Below are 15,146 nucleotides of genomic sequence, written 5' to 3'. Positions count from 1 at the left end.
ATTTTTTGTAAACTGCACTTTGGTCACACCCGCCTAGCAAAGAGTTGCCGTATCGCCGCCTATTCACCATTCGAATTAAACAATCAATTTGCACAATCTAAGCATTTTCTCTTTCAAATGAATGATCCATCCACCACGCTCCTGGCCGGCGACCCCGAAGATCTACGGGAGGCTCGCAGCACCGAGCTGAAAAAGGTGCTTAAGCTGAAAATAGTGCTGGACGAGCTGCGTCGCCTGGATTTGAGGCCAAATCAGAGCCCGGAAATAAAAAGAGCCCTCAAATTGGTTTCCATTGGGAACTATGCACAACTTGGCGATACCGAAGGCGGTGGTCAGGAGCAATTACTGGGTAAAATAACCTTGGATGGCCACTAAAAATGGAATTTACTTGTTACATTTATCCTACAGGCCTGCAGAATGGCAGCAGTTTTCCGCCCTTAAGTTATACGGATCGAAAGACGGTGAGGAGCAAACTCTCTGCTCAGCTCCGTTCTAGATTGCAACCCATTGCTGAGTTGTGCGACAGGATGCGCGAGGAATTTCCTGATGCCTTTGGCCACGAGGTGAAGTTAAGTTGCGACCAAAAGGAGATCCTGAGGATGGAGCAGGAGTACCGAAGCGGGCTGGAGAAATTGGTAGCGCTTCAAGGACGCAAGTGTATGCTGCTCAAAGAAACGGCTGAACTTAAATTGGGCCCGCAGTTGGCCAACGAACTAAAATTACAACAAGCGCAGGCGCAACTCGTACAAACAAAAGCAGAACTTCTGCGAGGTTTCTTCGTCCACGAAGCCGCTACCCGGTCCGAGCACAGTGTCAAGGCCCACAAGGAGGTTGAAGCGCATCTGGACGAGCTTCTCGCCGCTAAGAAATAGATTAAGCAAATTATAACCATGCACCATAACATATTAGGTTTAAATACAGTAGAATTTATAGCAAGACAGGGACGTTTGTCAAGGTTTTACAAGAAAAGTGGCATTACATGGCTTCCTTAAGTTCGGTCACACTGGTAAAACCACTTCGGGAAAATTTGTAAACAAAAGAAGCTCTGAAGTTTGCATGATAAAAACAAATATGACTGAGAGCAATCCTGGTGAGATGGCCTCCTCTAGTGAAGAGCCACCGGCAGAGGAGGAGTCCCTTGCTCAATCTCCATCAGAAGCTATCCTAAGCAACACCTCATCGAATGCCGGCAATGTTTTGGATGCGGAAGATGACAATGAAGCTAATTCCGTAGATCGAGACGACTCCGCCAGTTTGTTCAGTACCACTACAACGACGACCAGGAGCAAATCCCCCAACACAAGGAAACTAAATCGCCTGTGCCGGCGCCTAAAGGCACCAAAAATGGTCCAACCGCTGTACAAGTACAGGTGGGATTTCCTTGGTGTATCTAGATTTAAATATAATTCCCCTTTGGAATTGCAGTTCCCACGTTCGCGAGGACCACAACCACCAGATCTTCGGGGTGCAGTTTAACCCCTTTCTGGACAGAGGTCAGCCGCAGGTGTTTGCCACCGTGGGCAAGGATCGGGTGTCCATATACGAATGCGAGAGAAACAACGGCGAGGAGTCCTGCCAAGGCATTCGCTTGCTGCAGGTCTACGCAGATCCCGATGTAGGTACCCACAGAAAATTAAAAAGAATATCGTTCAGTGTACAACAATTTATTTATTTATTACTTTTACCAAGACATCCTATTGCAAATCAGCTTATTAACAATTTGAGAGCTCTTTAGAAATATAAAATTTCTGTACGTTTCTAACAAATTATCGACATATAATTTTATTGTTAAATAGGAAATTTGATTTAATTAAGACTTTAGGTATACAAATATACCGCAGTTAAGGAAAGTAAAGAGTGTTAAGTTCATAAGCCCATGTTAATAATTAAAGGCTAATAACAATATATGGCTATTAAATTTCCAAATCAAAAAATATTGTGTTGATAAGTTTCATCTTCCATTTCTTTTTAGACCGATGAAAGTTTCTATACATGCGCTTGGTCCTACGACTCAGTGACCGGCGATCCTGTCCTGGCAGCAGCTGGTTATCGTGGTGTCATCCGTATATTTAATCCTGTCAAACACCAATGCAGCAAGAACTACATTGGACACGGACATGCCATCAACGAGCTCAAGTTTCATCCGGTGAGGCCGCAGTTACTCCTTTCCGGCAGCAAGGACCACTCACTGCGGTTATGGAATATCCAGTCAGACGTATGTGTGGCTGTTTTCGGTGGAGTCGAAGGCCACCGCGATGAAGTGCTGTCCGTTGACTTCGATTTGCGCGGCGATCGCATCATGTCCAGTGGCATGGATCACTCGCTAAAGTTGTGGCGACTGGACAAGCCTGATATTAAGGAGGCCATCGAGCTGAGCTCTGGTTTCAGTCCCAACAAGAACACGGGTCCTTTTCCCACCATCAAGGAGCACTTTCCGGACTTTTCTACGAGGGATATACACCGGAATTACGTCGATTGCGTTCAGTGGTTCGGTGACTTTGTCTTCTCAAAATCATGCGAGAACTCTATTGTCTGCTGGAAGCCGGGAAAACTTTCAGCCCCTTGGAACGAGATCAAGCCCCAGGAGTCGACCACCACGGTTCTTCATCACTTTGACTATAAGATGTGCGAGATCTGGTTTGTTCGTTTCGCCTTCAATGCCTGGCAAAAGATTCTCGCCTTGGGCAACCAACAGGGCACCACCTTCGTATGGGAGCTCGACTGTAATGATCCCAACCTGACCAAGTGCAGCCAGCTGGTTCACCCCAAGAGCAACTCCACCATTCGGCAGACTTCGTTCTCCAAAGACGGCTCCATTTTAGTCTGTGTGTGCGATGACAGCACGGTGTGGCGATGGGATCGCGTTAATTAGGAAATATTTCGGCTAAAAAGTTTACTTTGGGAAAACATGGCTGAATTTAAATATGTTTCCGAAAGTAAAACAACTACTATGTAATAATAGCTTACCGCCCTGTGGTATATGTATGCACAGCATTTGTATTCAAAAAGCTTTTATATAATTATTTAAAATGTATTACTTAGTTTTAGTTGGATTCATTTTTTTTTGAATATTCCCAACAAATTTTAGAACTTATTGATTTTTGATAATGGTGTGTGTAACTGTATTTATTTAAAGCTAATTTTTATCTTAAAAATACTTATTTTAGGAGCTATCATAATTTATATTTTACATAAAAAATAAAATGTTAACATTAAAATATTTAAATACAAGTATATTTTTTAATGGTCCATTTGTTTGCCTGAATTGAAACAAAACCAATGTGATGCGTTCAAAATTAAAAATTATTGAATCATTTTTTAAATCGGTCAAATGTGCATTTCTATACCTTACGTAATTTATTAACTGTTTTTAAACATTATAATTGTATTTGTGAACGTACCTATTTAAAATTTTGCCGGTAAATATTTACTTTGAACCGTCAATCGTGTTTTATTTTCATACCGATCAACGGTCACTCTAAACAGCTGCTTCAATTTATTTTCATTGCAAACAGTTCTTCCGAATTTTTTCGATTGTTTATTGCACAAAATGCTGACCGACCGAGTGCTCGCCACCAAGGAGGCGCTAGTTGTGGCTCTGGGCGACAACTGGGAGCGCTACCGGGCCAATATGAAGAACTGGTTTCGCAACCGTTGGTCAAAGGAGGAATTCGATGCGGAGTCCCGGAAAATACTCTCGCCGGATAAACTTCACCTTCACAACCAATTCCTGCTTGCACTGCTTAACAAGATCGACGCCTTCTCTCCGATAGAGAACCCTCCGGCTGTCCAAACCAGCAGCAGTGGAAACCGGAGCAAGCGGCGCAAGAGGAGTTCCCGCACCTTCGCCGAGCGCCTGAACTTCGAGCTCTGCGAGGTCCTGGAGTTTGTGGCCGAGGACAACATGCAGGTCATCCGGCCACCGCCCACGATCGGGGGGTCCACGGAGCAGCAGCCCATGCAGCAACAGCTGCCGTCACAGCGCTACTGCGCCCAGGAGCTCTTTCTGCCCGACGCGGGCTTTATAATGGGCCGCTTTTTAATCGGCGCCTGGGAAATTGGACTCGTCTCCGTGGACGACAACGTCGCCGAGTACGTGGCCATGGCCGTGCAGGTCCTACTCAAGGATCTGCTGTCTGCCATAATCAAAAAGCGAAAGCACTACAAGACCAGTGGCGAGGGAAACTTCTATTACGATGTGGGTGCACCGCTGCGGGATCCTTCGCTGCGAAACACGGTCACCCGTCAAAAGGTGGACGACACACCGCTCGAACTGGACAAGGAGCTGAACACGGCCAACTTCATGCGGCGACAAAACGACGATGTCACCTTCCTTTCTGCCTGTGAAGAAGTGTAAGATCAAATATTATTTAGAATAGCAAACGCGCATTTAATTGCACCTTTCATTTGTGAATATTTTCAAGTATTTAAAATATTTTATAACCTTGTTTTTTGGCTTTTTCTAACCATCTCATAAAAGAAGCTTTAAAAGGCTTAACTATTCACTTAGATTAAAAATAGTCTTTTCATCCTTTTACAGCCTGCCCAGCGAACGCACAGTAATCACCCTCAAGGACTGCCAGCTAGCCTTCCGGGATCGCAACCTGATTGGCTCCCATGCCGTATACTCCATCAACATGGAACGGCTGAACATGATGATGCATTAGTTTTTAAGGCTTACTTATTTAATATCAGCGCAATTTAAAATTACAAACAATATACGTTAGTGTAAAAGAATGACAACAGCTTAACAAAGTTCCCTTGGCGGTGGCTTGAAGGGCAAAGCGCCCGACAAAAACTGATCCGCCTTAAATGCCTCGATTTCCTGTTCGTTGAGATCCGCCATGCGGCTGTACACCGAGGAGTGGGCTTCATTGGTCGCCTGCGGTTGCTGCTGCTGCTGCAACATTTGTTGTTGCTGCATCATCTGCTGCTGTTGCTGTTGCATTTGCAATTGTTGCTGTTGTTGCTGCTGCATTTGTTGCTGTTGTTGCTGCTGCATCTGTTGCTGTTGTTGCTGCTGCATTTGTTGCTGTTGCATTTGCTGTTGTTGCAACTGCTGCTGTTGATTAGGAAATGTAGAGGCTGCTGCCTGAGCAAACAATCCAGATGGAGGCTGCGCCTGGGCTTGCTGTTGTGCTGCCTGGCCAAAGATTCCTAAATTAGTATTGGCTGGTTGGCCGAAGATCCCAGCCGCCTGTGGTTGCTGTTGTTGTTGAAAGCCACCGAACGGACTGGGATTTGCTGGCTGAACTTGAGCCTGAGCGAAAAGGTTGCCTCCTTGAAAGGCTTGACCTGCAGGCTGTGGTTGCTGCTGCTGTGGTTGTCCAAAGACACTTGTAGCTCCTGCTGCCGCAGCTCCGCCACCAAAAATGCTGTTCCCCGGATTGGCAGTGGCCATAGATCCTCCGAAAATACTGTTCGCATTGTTCGGTTGAGTAGAGACATTGCCGAAAATATTGCCTGTACTTAATGTGGGCTTGCCAAAGATTGACGCCGATGAATTTGTTGCCGGAGCAGCTGCAGCAAAGGGGTTACTGGGTTGTTGAGGGGCCGCCGACACTGTTCCGCCCTCCGGCGCCTCGTGAATCTTGATCATCACGTCAAGAATTTGGGGCGACATCTGCAGCATGGTCTTCATCTTGTTGGTGGCCTCCATGACCTCGCGATTGAACTGCTGTGCAAACTGATCGAAGCTATTCAAGCGCTTGGCCTCGTAGCACAAAAATCGGACTTCCTCGAAGGACTGATCCTCGATGAAGTTAGGGAAATTGGCCTTGTCCTTAAAGGGTCCGTAGGCAGAGAAAGGCCACATCTTGCCATTGAGGCTGGACTCCATATCGGCTTTTAGGTATTGTCTAAAAATTTAGGAAAATTGGAATTTGTCTTCATATTGAAATTGTTGTTTTCTTACTTGACATCGAAGTGCTCGTTGTGACATTTTGTACCATAGCGACAGGAGCCTTGTTGAAAGAACCGGCAGACCACCATTTTTGACTAGATCAATATATTCTCTAAAAATTAAAAATATGTAGACATTCACTTTAATTTCTAGGCAACGCTATCTATGTGCATTGCTTTAAAAACAACATACAAAATGTTTTGTTCCGTTAAAATACTGGATTTTGGTATTAATTACCTCTTACTTTATATGCAAACATATACTGACATATACTTTTTGGTTGTCCTTTGGAATATTGCGACCCATCAAGCACGGTCCCACTGATTGTGAAATCCGCTTTGATAACAACGAAAAACACAAGAATTTCGAGGATTCCATCACAATGCAGAAAGTGCTGGGAAGAATCCAGGCGCAGCTCCTGCGCTGCCGCGCCACAAATGCTGTGGCCACAGCGGTCAGACACGAGGCAACCTCATCCAGGACAGCTCCGAAACCGGCAGCCACATCCAAAGGTAAGCGGGTGCTCCAAAATGAGCGGTAATCCCTAACGAATTTTTAATTTTCACAGAATTTCGGGAGCGACAGGTGCGCTTCAACATCAAGAACGAACAGACCGAGGGACGCCCACTGTACCTGGACGCCCAGGCCACCACGCCGATGGACCCACGTGTGCTAGACGCCATGCTGCCCTACCTCACCAACTACTACGGCAATCCCCATTCGCGCACCCATGCCTACGGCTGGGAAACGGAGCAGGCGGTGGAGAAGGCACGTGAGCAGGTTGCCACCTTGATTGGCGCCGATCCCAAGGAGATCATCTTCACCTCAGGCGCCACCGAGTCCAACAATATTTCCGTAAAGGGAGTTGCCCGATTCTATGGCGTCAAGAAACGGCATGTGATTACCACCCAGACGGAACATAAGTGCGTTCTTGACTCGTGCCGAGCACTAGAAAACGAGGGTTTCAAAGTCACCTACCTTCCGGTGCTGGCCAACGGACTTATCGACCTCCAGCTGCTGGAGGAGACCCATAACGTCGGAAACCTCACTGGTGTCCATCATGACAGTGAACAACGAGATCGGCGTGAGGCAACCCATCGACGAGATCGGCAAGCTGTGCCGCTCCCGAAAAGTATTCTTCCACACGGACGCCGCACAAGCGGTGGGAAAAATCCCGCTGGACGTAAACGCCATGAACATCGACCTCATGTCCATATCGGGGCACAAGATCTACGGCCCGAAGGGTGTGGGTGCCCTCTATGTGCGGCGCAGGCCCAGGGTGCGCCTGGAACCCATCCAAAGTGGCGGAGGACAAGAGCGCGGTTTGAGGAGCGGCACGGTTCCAGCTCCGTTGGCCGTGGGATTGGGAGCTGCTGCCGAACTGGCTCTGCAGGAGTTGGAATACGACAAGAAGTGGGTAGATTTTCTATCCAACCGCCTGCTGGACAGGATTACGAGTGCCTTGCCACATGTCATCAGGAACGGCGATGCCGAAGCCACCTACAATGGCTGCCTGAACTTGTCTTTTGCCTACGTCGAGGGCGAGTCCCTGCTGATGGCCCTTAAGGATGTGGCACTGAGCAGTGGTTCTGCCTGCACCTCCGCCTCCCTGGAGCCCTCATACGTGCTGCGGGCCATCGGCACAGACGAGGACCTGGCCCATAGCTCCATTCGCTTCGGCATCGGTCGCTTCACCACCGTCGAGGAGGTGGACTACACCGCCGACAAGTGCATCAAGCACGTGGAGCGACTTCGCGAAATGTCGCCGCTGTGGGAGATGGTCCAGGAGGGCATCGACCTGAAGACCATCCAGTGGTCACAGCACTAATGTAATAATATTGTAAGCCGTTACTGTTACCCCAGACTTTGAAAGCAAGGGAAATAAATTAGTTTGAAGAGTATCTAGGTTTATTTGTGTTCACAAAACCACTTATAACTAAGCTTAGTCCGAACGAATGTGCTTGTGCAAGAGGTGAGGTAAGAGCGACCCCAAAAAGCGAAAACGGCTCCAAAGTGCGACGGCCAAAGATATGCAAATGATGCAATAATTTGCATCGCCGCTGGTCAAGGTTCAGTTAGCTTTCGCTTTGGCCGCACCGCTTGGTGCTCCTCCGCCAAGGATCTTGCGCCTCTGGGCAAACATGTGCAGGTACAGTTGTGGGAAGATGGGAATGTAGCCCAGCATGACGATCCACAGGAATCCGAAGTACGAGAAGGTAGCGTTCCACTTGTTGGGCATCACCACGCTCCACACGCTGTTCTCGCGGGCGTAGCTCTGGGCCCACCAGAAGCACAGCAGCTCCCCAGTCACGCCGATTGGATACAGGGCAATAAAGGTGGTGTAGCGCAAAAAGACCACGAAATGTGGTACCACCTTAATGATGTTGAGGGCATAGTAACCGTAACGGATGATCTCGGTGATGGCCCAGGCCAGCAGGGCAATTGGCAGACCGGGTGACACTTTGCCCGTGGGCGTGGCCATAACCACGCCGACCACAACCATCATGCGGCTGAACACCTGGAATCCAGTGACCACCGGGTTGGACTTGACTAGACCGAAGGAAGCGTTAAGGATCTCCACGAAGGCGGCGTTTTGGAAGATAATCACGGCCAGCCGAGTGTACTCCCATAGCGTGACCTTCGCCCGGAACTCGGGTCCCTGCAGAAGGTAATAGTTGGCCAGCTGCCACAGGATGTAGCTCCACCCAACCACCTGGCCGGCGTTGTATGCAAACAGGTAGAGCTTGGTGAGTGCCGACGGCTCCTTGGAGGCTCCCGGTTTGCTTGTCTTGACTGCCTTTGATGACATTGTGGGGCTGCTTGAACTTTCACCTCGTCGATCGCCGCTGGTTAACTAATCAGTCATTAAACTTATCGCGCGATTGTTCCAACGTAGCTTTCACCTGATTGGGTCAGTATGACCGAATGGCCACAAAACAAAAAATCCCAAATAATCCGCTCCACATAAACATATTGTTAGTTTAACTAACCTGTTTTCCAAATTTATTTTACTTTTTAGATACCTGAAAAAGGCCTTTTCTTAAGGAAGCAAGTTTTTCAATTTAACATATATTTTTAATATGTTTTACGTTTTTTGTAAATTTTATTAAGTTAACTCTATAATACCGCTGTAGGATTCAAATTTTACAGCGGTATAAACATCTGACCAAAATTAAAGTAGACTTTAAACGGTTTTAAAACCACAACTGGTCTCACAAAAGATCAAATTCAATCTTTTTTGTTAGTGGCCCTTCATAATAGCCCCCGAGGTGTGAAGCATGCTCTCTGCCCATTTATTTGCAGTCAACAATTAACTAAAATTATAGTTTTTGTAAACAAGGGCCAACTTTACCCTAAAAGCAGTGGCCGATTGGGCAAAGGGCAAACTACGAGATTAAAAAAAAAGTGACAAATGCCAATGATAGCTTATTTCCCCTTTAATGTAATGAGTTTTGTTTTTAAAATAATGCCGTACAAAAAAACATTGTCAATAATACAATTTGAGTTTTCTTATTTTATAAATATGTACATATGTATGTATGTAGTTGTTATTGCATTGGTGTTGCAAAACGCTACACTGCAATAATATAAATATCTTTACTTTGGTAAAACATAAATTGTCCTAGAACACATGATATTATATTTCTTTGTAAAAGGCAATAAGAAGACAGTAAAATAATATTTCACTTCACTTGTGTCCACCCAAACGCACATTAAATTTTAATATACATTTTCGCCTTTTGTCCCATTGTAGCCGCTCAGCTGTCGTTTCTCAGCGAGCGACGGCCGGTTTGTGCGATGAGCCAGCTGCCCAGCTGTTTTTTCTGGTCGCCTGGTGGAAGCCGAACCGAAAACCGAACGTGTCTGAAAAAGTCCGCCACCACAACACGGGCCGGTGCACGTCTTGTCCCCACCTGCAAATCGCGCGTGTGTGTGGGGCGATTTCGTTCCCCAGCTGTGGAGCAAATTCGCTGTTGTGAAGTGAATCGCAATCGGAATTGGAACTTTTGTTCCGAAACGAAGCCAAACGGCGACGGCACGTGCTGCTTTGCTCGCATGTATGTGGGCGGAGGCCTGCAACCACGCCTACCGTGCGAATTAATTTGCTGCCGCCTGCCGGTTTCCGCCTGTGCTGGCCATTTAACGCAAATTACTAACTACTCCCCTAAAAAGCCGACGCCTTATCAACACGGCCGCCTTATCAGCAAACGCTGTCGGACGGGCGGAGCGGCAATTCCGACAGAGCAGCGCCCACAAAAGGCCGATTGGACAAAATTGGAAAAACGAGAACCCCGCCAAAAGTGAATTCCCTCTTTTTCACCAGGCGCACAGAACGAGCAGGCCGACGAAATGGCAGCGAATTCGTGAGGAGTGGTAACCGTGCGGGTGGGAGCGAGACGACAACAGTGTCGCAATGGCAGGGGTTTTCAATGTGACTGGTCGCCGGTGTGTGCGTGTGTGTGTAACTGTGTGAGCAAAGGAATTGCCAAAGCTGACAAATTGCGGCAGTTTAAGGCCAAAACTAGTGATTATTGAATGTCTTTAAGCTGAGCAAACAATTATATTGCCTCTCTCTTTCTCGCCTTGGAGCACAATCTTTGATTTTTTGCACCAAGGGCAATTGAAGCAAATTGGCTGGTTCAACGACTGGCTAACAGAGGGCGCCACCTCCTGTTTGGGGGAAAATAAACCCAGGGTAAAAGCCAAGAAAACCCATTGCTACACGCCCACAAATGCGAGCCCTGCGCCCCTCATGCCATCTCGCTCTCGTTTCCACTGTGCAACACAAAGTGGAGAAAAATAATAATAAAAAAACACGTAAATAAACACAGAAAACATTGTTTGTTTGAACCGCAATTTCTAATGCAAACACACTCGCCCCTGCGAGTCTCGCTCGAACATTTTGCTCAATTTTGAGCAGTCATTTTGTTTGCTCACATCACAGGCCAACAGAAAACGGAAAATTGGCCCCAACAAACGCTCTCGGTTCGGTTCTACGACTATTAACTATATGGCCCCTCTGGCACACATGTATGTACGTACACTCATTGCGGTATTTGCGATAAGATGGCGATGGCCTAGGAACTGCATGATGGCGGCGGATCATGTAGAGCGCCGTCGGCGGAAGTTGCGGGCGCCCACTCCGGCCGGACATTTTGTTTTGTGCCCGTCATTTTGCTTATTGCACAGATTTCTACTGGGCCCGCAGCAAAAATCGACAGCTCTCGTTTGCCGCTAAGCGCCAAAAAAAACATAAAACAAAACTATCTCCTAACACTGCCGATTAACTAACAAAACAGCCAAGGCAAAGAAGCGGTCTAAAAGCGTCCATTATTGTGGGCGTTCAACGTTTTCCCACATGAATCATAACAGGCAAACAGCAGTGGGCCACAAAGAGCGTCTCCCCATCTGAAAAAAAGCGAAAAAGAGCCAACTATTTGACTCGCGGGTATGTCTGTGTGTGTGTGTCTGTACGTTCCCCCTGAGAAAAAAGAAGAAGCATCCGGAAGGGGGGCTAAAAGGAGGAAACCAGTTTGCGTGCGATTGTGTATGTGTTGGCTCTGCTCCAAGAGTCCGACAATTCTGCCTCCAATGGTCAGTTTGCTATAATATGGTCAGCATTTGATGTTTGCCTTGGCTTTTTTTACGACCAGCAACCCTACTGCTCCAATCGGGAGCTGCTTAACAGGCGCAAATTAGCTGTAAAATTATATGATTTATATGAATGGTTCATCTTTTCTGTTGATTTAAGTGCAATTACTTAGTTGTTAAATTTTTAATTTTATCTAATATGTATTTACTTTATAAAATATTTTGATTTGCAGATATTAAATATGTAAATATAACACACAGTCTTAAAAATTATAAAATTCTAATTTGTTATAAATTTAAAAAAATCCTTCTTTCGTCAGTTGATTTATATGTAAATTTATTTGTTTGCTTATTTATATGTAAATTTCGATTAACAAAATATTTGCATATGCCCAAACAATAAGAAAATCTTTTAGAACGCGTATACATACATACGTAAAATTCATTGTTGAATAATTTCATTTTATTAATTAACTAACAATGCCTTTTGTTCACCACTTGTTATTTATTTTACCTAACAAGCGGAAATGTAAAACATCGATAACCCTGTAACACTTTACATAGTATTGCCTTGAACTTAACCATGGCTGCGAGCCAAGGGAACGGCCTTGAACTGAATACGCTCCAGGCAAAGGGAGACCGGCTGGAGTGACCCTGATGCTGGCGACGCTCTAAATTACTTGTTGCCTGGCCTTTTTGGACGCTTGCCAAGTTGAGTCGTCGGACTGGAGAGGCCGAGCCCCTTTCCCTGAAGAGCCCCACTCCCAATCCCGGTTACGTAGCCCCAAACGAGACCGTTCCCCCCTAGAGAGCCACTGGTCGACTGGGCAGTCGACGGAAAGACCACGCCCTGGCCAAGCGCAAATGGAATGCTTGGGGAACGTGGAGTGGATGTGATTTGCGCTGCTGCCGGCGATGACGCCAATGCCGGAGCGTCGGCCACCTGCTGCGAGATCGTGCGCGCCTGTTACCGAAACAGGATTTTGGGGCCTGACTGACCGCACTATCGAGTGCCGGGACGGACAAGCGAGGCGTTGACACTTGCCCAACAGCCGATGTACCAATCAACCATCGAACCGTCGAAATGAACCGCACCATTGCACCACCGACCGCGTCAGCCACTCCCATTTTGGGTGGCAGTGAATTGCCTGTGGTTAGTTACCCACCGAGGCCGGCAATTAGCGAATAACCTTAACCTTAGCTTCCAAAAAAGCTCAAATGACAACCTGTACTATGAGGCGCCCAAAATTGCTTAGCTGGTGGCCAGGCCACCCGAAATTCAGCGATGGGGGAAACCCGGCGAGAGTTCATTTAACCCGCCACGCTTCGAGTGAGTATTTCGTAACCCCCCTCCGCCCGTTAACCGAAAATACGGAGAACTTGTTTCGGCGCATCTCAATGCCACTTGGAGATTATACGAGAGCTTATGTCATCGACAGTCGAGCAAAAACCTCCTCATACTTCCCCCCACCAGCAGCAGCAAACTGCTGGTTTGCCAAAATTCGATTTGACCCACTGATTGCCGAAAAAGTTTGCGAAATTTGCGAAATTCGCAAAATCCTTGAGTTTCAAGGTGCGTCCTTCACTTGGCAATGGGAACGGCCCCGAAATTACGGTCAAGGCGAGAGTTCCACCAGTCGAAGGTTGAAATTAGCGGGCGAGGCTAACGAGAACAGGGGCGATACCGAGTTGAGCAGAAAGCCGATTACGGTAAATAAAAAATTCCGAGTTGAGCAGAAACGATTTTTGGACATAAAAAATGAACGTCCGAGTTGAGCAGAAACGATTTTTGCACATAAAAAATGAACGTCCGAGTTGAGCAGAAAACCGATTATGGTAAAAAAAAAAAAAAAAAAAACATCCGAGTTGCGCATGAACGCCTTTTCCACATAAAAAACCAATGTCAGAGATGCCACAAAATCATTATTAATTAAATAATTTAATTTTTCAAAAAAATGGTTCTTTTTTCAGTTTTCAGTTTAGTTCTTTTTTTTTTTGAAAAATTACTTAATAATCATATAACATAGCATATGTATCAATGCAAAAGTGCGCCACTTATGCATTGATACATATGCTATATGATTATTAAGTAATTATTAAAAAAAAAGGTTATCTTTTCTGTTTTTAGTCTTTTTTTTTTTAGAAAAATTACCTAATAATCATATAGCATATGTATCAATGCAAAAGTGCGCGCGCACTTTTGCATTGATACATATGCTATATGATTATTAAGTAATTTTTCTCAAAAAAAAAGGTTATTTTTTCAGTTTTTAGTTTAGTTTTTTTTTTGAAAAAATACTTAATAATCATATATGATACATATATGATTATTAAGTAATAATTATTTGCAAATAAATGAATAATAAATATGTAATAATTATATGAATAAGTAATGAAAAGTGCGCGCGCACTTTTGCATTGATACATATGCTATATGATTATTAAGTAATTTTTCTCAAAAAAAGGTTATTTTTTCAGTTTTTAGTTTAGTTTTTTTTTTTGAAAAAATACTTAATAATCATATATGATACATATATGATTATTAAGTAATAATTATTTGCAAATAAATGAATAATAAATATGTAATAATTATATGAATAAGTAATGATTTTGACGCATTTCTGACATTGATTTTGCCCAACTCGGAGGTTTTTTTTTTTTACCGTTATCGGTTTTATGCTCAACTCGGACGTTCATTTTTTATGTTCAAAAATCGTTTCTGCTCAACTCGGATGTTCATTTTTTATGTCCAAAAATCGTTTCTGCTCAACTCGGATGTTCATTTTTTATGTCCAAAAAGAGTTTCTGCTCAACTCGGACAATTTTTTTCAATTTTCTGCTCAACTCGGCTAGCCCCGAGAACAGGAACGAGACTGCCAGAACGGGATCGAGCGATGTGTTTGTGTCAGCAGAGGTCTCGCTCTCGCCGTGCGCTACGAATATGCGGCCTATTGTTTCCTTAGACAAGGTGGGGTGAATGATTTGTTAACATTTGGAAGTTAAGAAACAAACTTGATTGATCAATGCCAAATTTAAAGAAATAAGGGAAAACTAAATAAATTCTAAATCCATTTTTGTTGAATATATTAAATAAATTAATAAATTAAACATAAGTTTGTACATCCATACAAAGTATTATATATTGAAACTTAATCTTAATTTTTTACAAATATGTTTAATAAATAAAAAGTCCTTACGATGGAGATAATCGATTTTATATCTCCACCAGTAAGCTCTACATCCATCAGTGACTAAACGCCATAGGGAAGGGTACACAGAGGTACCGCCCACGCTCGCAAGATTCTCGATACATGAGCTGTACACACACACACTCTCTTTCACAATAAACTCAAATTCCGCCTCGCAACAAAGGCGGAGCGAATCAAGTGTTGCTCGTTGTTTTTATTGTTGTTATGCTTGTTTTTGTTGCCTGTTTACCCGTGGGTTTTGAGTTGCCATGTTGTTTCTGCTGCCAACGTGATGTTGTTGCGTCGGCCGTGTTCTTGTCGTCATGTGTACGATATTTTCTGGCCGCCTAATGAAAATGTTGCTGTTTTTGTTTTTTGTTGTTGATATAATAAAACACCATGTGCCGCCGCAGCCGCCGCTTTGTTGTATAAGCAAACAGTCAAACTCGAACGACAAGAAGCCG

General features: G+C 44.9%; 6 protein-coding genes across 6 annotated transcripts; 4 read left to right on the top strand and 2 right to left on the bottom strand.

The window, feature by feature from the left end:
- Nucleotides 1-29: 29 nt before the first annotated feature.
- On the top strand, nucleotides 30-938 carry LOC108093515 (augmin complex subunit dgt2). The gene is made up of 2 exons (XM_017193607.2): nucleotides 30-349; nucleotides 409-938. The coding sequence occupies exons 1-2, from the start codon at nucleotides 118-120 to the stop codon at nucleotides 870-872; spliced, it is 696 nt and encodes a 231-aa protein (XP_017049096.1). The 5' UTR covers nucleotides 30-117; the 3' UTR covers nucleotides 873-938.
- A 113-nt stretch (nucleotides 939-1,051) lies between these two features.
- Nucleotides 1,052-3,055, top strand: LOC108093514 (polycomb protein esc). The gene is made up of 3 exons (XM_017193606.2): nucleotides 1,052-1,370; nucleotides 1,426-1,615; nucleotides 1,973-3,055. The coding sequence occupies exons 1-3, from the start codon at nucleotides 1,057-1,059 to the stop codon at nucleotides 2,870-2,872; spliced, it is 1,404 nt and encodes a 467-aa protein (XP_017049095.1). The 5' UTR covers nucleotides 1,052-1,056; the 3' UTR covers nucleotides 2,873-3,055.
- Nucleotides 3,056-3,468: 413 nt separating this feature from the next.
- On the top strand, nucleotides 3,469-4,737 carry LOC108093501 (transcriptional adapter 1). Its single transcript, XM_017193591.2, has 2 exons — nucleotides 3,469-4,353; nucleotides 4,541-4,737. Exons 1-2 carry the CDS (start codon nucleotides 3,551-3,553, stop codon nucleotides 4,665-4,667), a joined length of 930 nt encoding a protein of 309 aa, XP_017049080.1. The 5' UTR covers nucleotides 3,469-3,550; the 3' UTR covers nucleotides 4,668-4,737.
- LOC108093500 (ras-interacting protein RIP3-like) lies at nucleotides 4,668-6,097 on the bottom strand. The gene is made up of 2 exons (XM_017193590.2): nucleotides 5,915-6,097; nucleotides 4,668-5,858 (listed from the first exon to the last, which is right to left on the bottom strand). The coding sequence occupies exons 1-2, from the start codon at nucleotides 5,989-5,991 to the stop codon at nucleotides 4,748-4,750; spliced, it is 1,188 nt and encodes a 395-aa protein (XP_017049079.2). The 5' UTR covers nucleotides 5,992-6,097; the 3' UTR covers nucleotides 4,668-4,747.
- Nucleotides 6,098-6,185: 88 nt separating this feature from the next.
- LOC108093499 (cysteine desulfurase, mitochondrial) lies at nucleotides 6,186-7,803 on the top strand. The gene is given in 3 exon segments (XM_017193589.2): nucleotides 6,186-6,414; nucleotides 6,471-6,931; nucleotides 6,933-7,803. Coding segments are annotated over 3 exon segments (1,389 nt in total). The 5' UTR covers nucleotides 6,186-6,284; the 3' UTR covers nucleotides 7,731-7,803.
- LOC108093502 (very-long-chain (3R)-3-hydroxyacyl-CoA dehydratase hpo-8) lies at nucleotides 7,789-8,827 on the bottom strand. Its single transcript, XM_017193592.1, has one exon. It carries the CDS (start codon nucleotides 8,709-8,711, stop codon nucleotides 7,974-7,976), a length of 738 nt encoding a protein of 245 aa, XP_017049081.1. The 5' UTR covers nucleotides 8,712-8,827; the 3' UTR covers nucleotides 7,789-7,973.
- Nucleotides 8,828-15,146: the final 6,319 nt, after the last annotated feature.

This window comes from Drosophila ficusphila, unplaced genomic scaffold, assembly GCF_018152265.1.
Source record: "Drosophila ficusphila isolate 14025-0441.05 unplaced genomic scaffold, ASM1815226v1 contig_607, whole genome shotgun sequence".
NCBI lineage: Eukaryota > Metazoa > Arthropoda > Insecta > Diptera > Drosophilidae > Drosophila > Drosophila ficusphila.
The sequence above is the reverse complement of the archived record's forward strand: the minus strand, read 5'-3'. Positions and strand labels throughout refer to the sequence as shown.

Excerpts from the sequence above, each read along its gene's own strand:
- LOC108093514 (XM_017193606.2), top strand. The coding sequence starts at position 1,057 with ATGATAAAAACAAATATGACTGAGAGCAATCCTGGTGAGATGGCCTCC. Across the intron at positions 1,371-1,425 it reads CAACCGCTGTACAAGTACAG|TTCCCACGTTCGCGAGGACC; the intron begins GTGGGATTTCCT and ends TTGGAATTGCAG. Across the intron at positions 1,616-1,972 it reads AGGTCTACGCAGATCCCGAT|ACCGATGAAAGTTTCTATAC; the intron begins GTAGGTACCCAC and ends ATTTCTTTTTAG.
- LOC108093502 (XM_017193592.1), bottom strand. The coding sequence starts at position 8,711 with ATGTCATCAAAGGCAGTCAAGACAAGCAAACCGGGAGCCTCCAAGGAG.
- LOC108093501 (XM_017193591.2), top strand. The coding sequence starts at position 3,551 with ATGCTGACCGACCGAGTGCTCGCCACCAAGGAGGCGCTAGTTGTGGCT. Across the intron at positions 4,354-4,540 it reads CTTTCTGCCTGTGAAGAAGT|CCTGCCCAGCGAACGCACAG; the intron begins GTAAGATCAAAT and ends ATCCTTTTACAG.
- LOC108093515 (XM_017193607.2), top strand. The coding sequence starts at position 118 with ATGAATGATCCATCCACCACGCTCCTGGCCGGCGACCCCGAAGATCTA. Across the intron at positions 350-408 it reads TGGTCAGGAGCAATTACTGG|GCCTGCAGAATGGCAGCAGT; the intron begins GTAAAATAACCT and ends TTTATCCTACAG.
- LOC108093500 (XM_017193590.2), bottom strand. The coding sequence starts at position 5,991 with ATGGTGGTCTGCCGGTTCTTTCAACAAGGCTCCTGTCGCTATGGTACA. Across the intron at positions 5,859-5,914 it reads AACGAGCACTTCGATGTCAA|ACAATACCTAAAAGCCGATA; the intron begins GTAAGAAAACAA and ends CTAAATTTTTAG.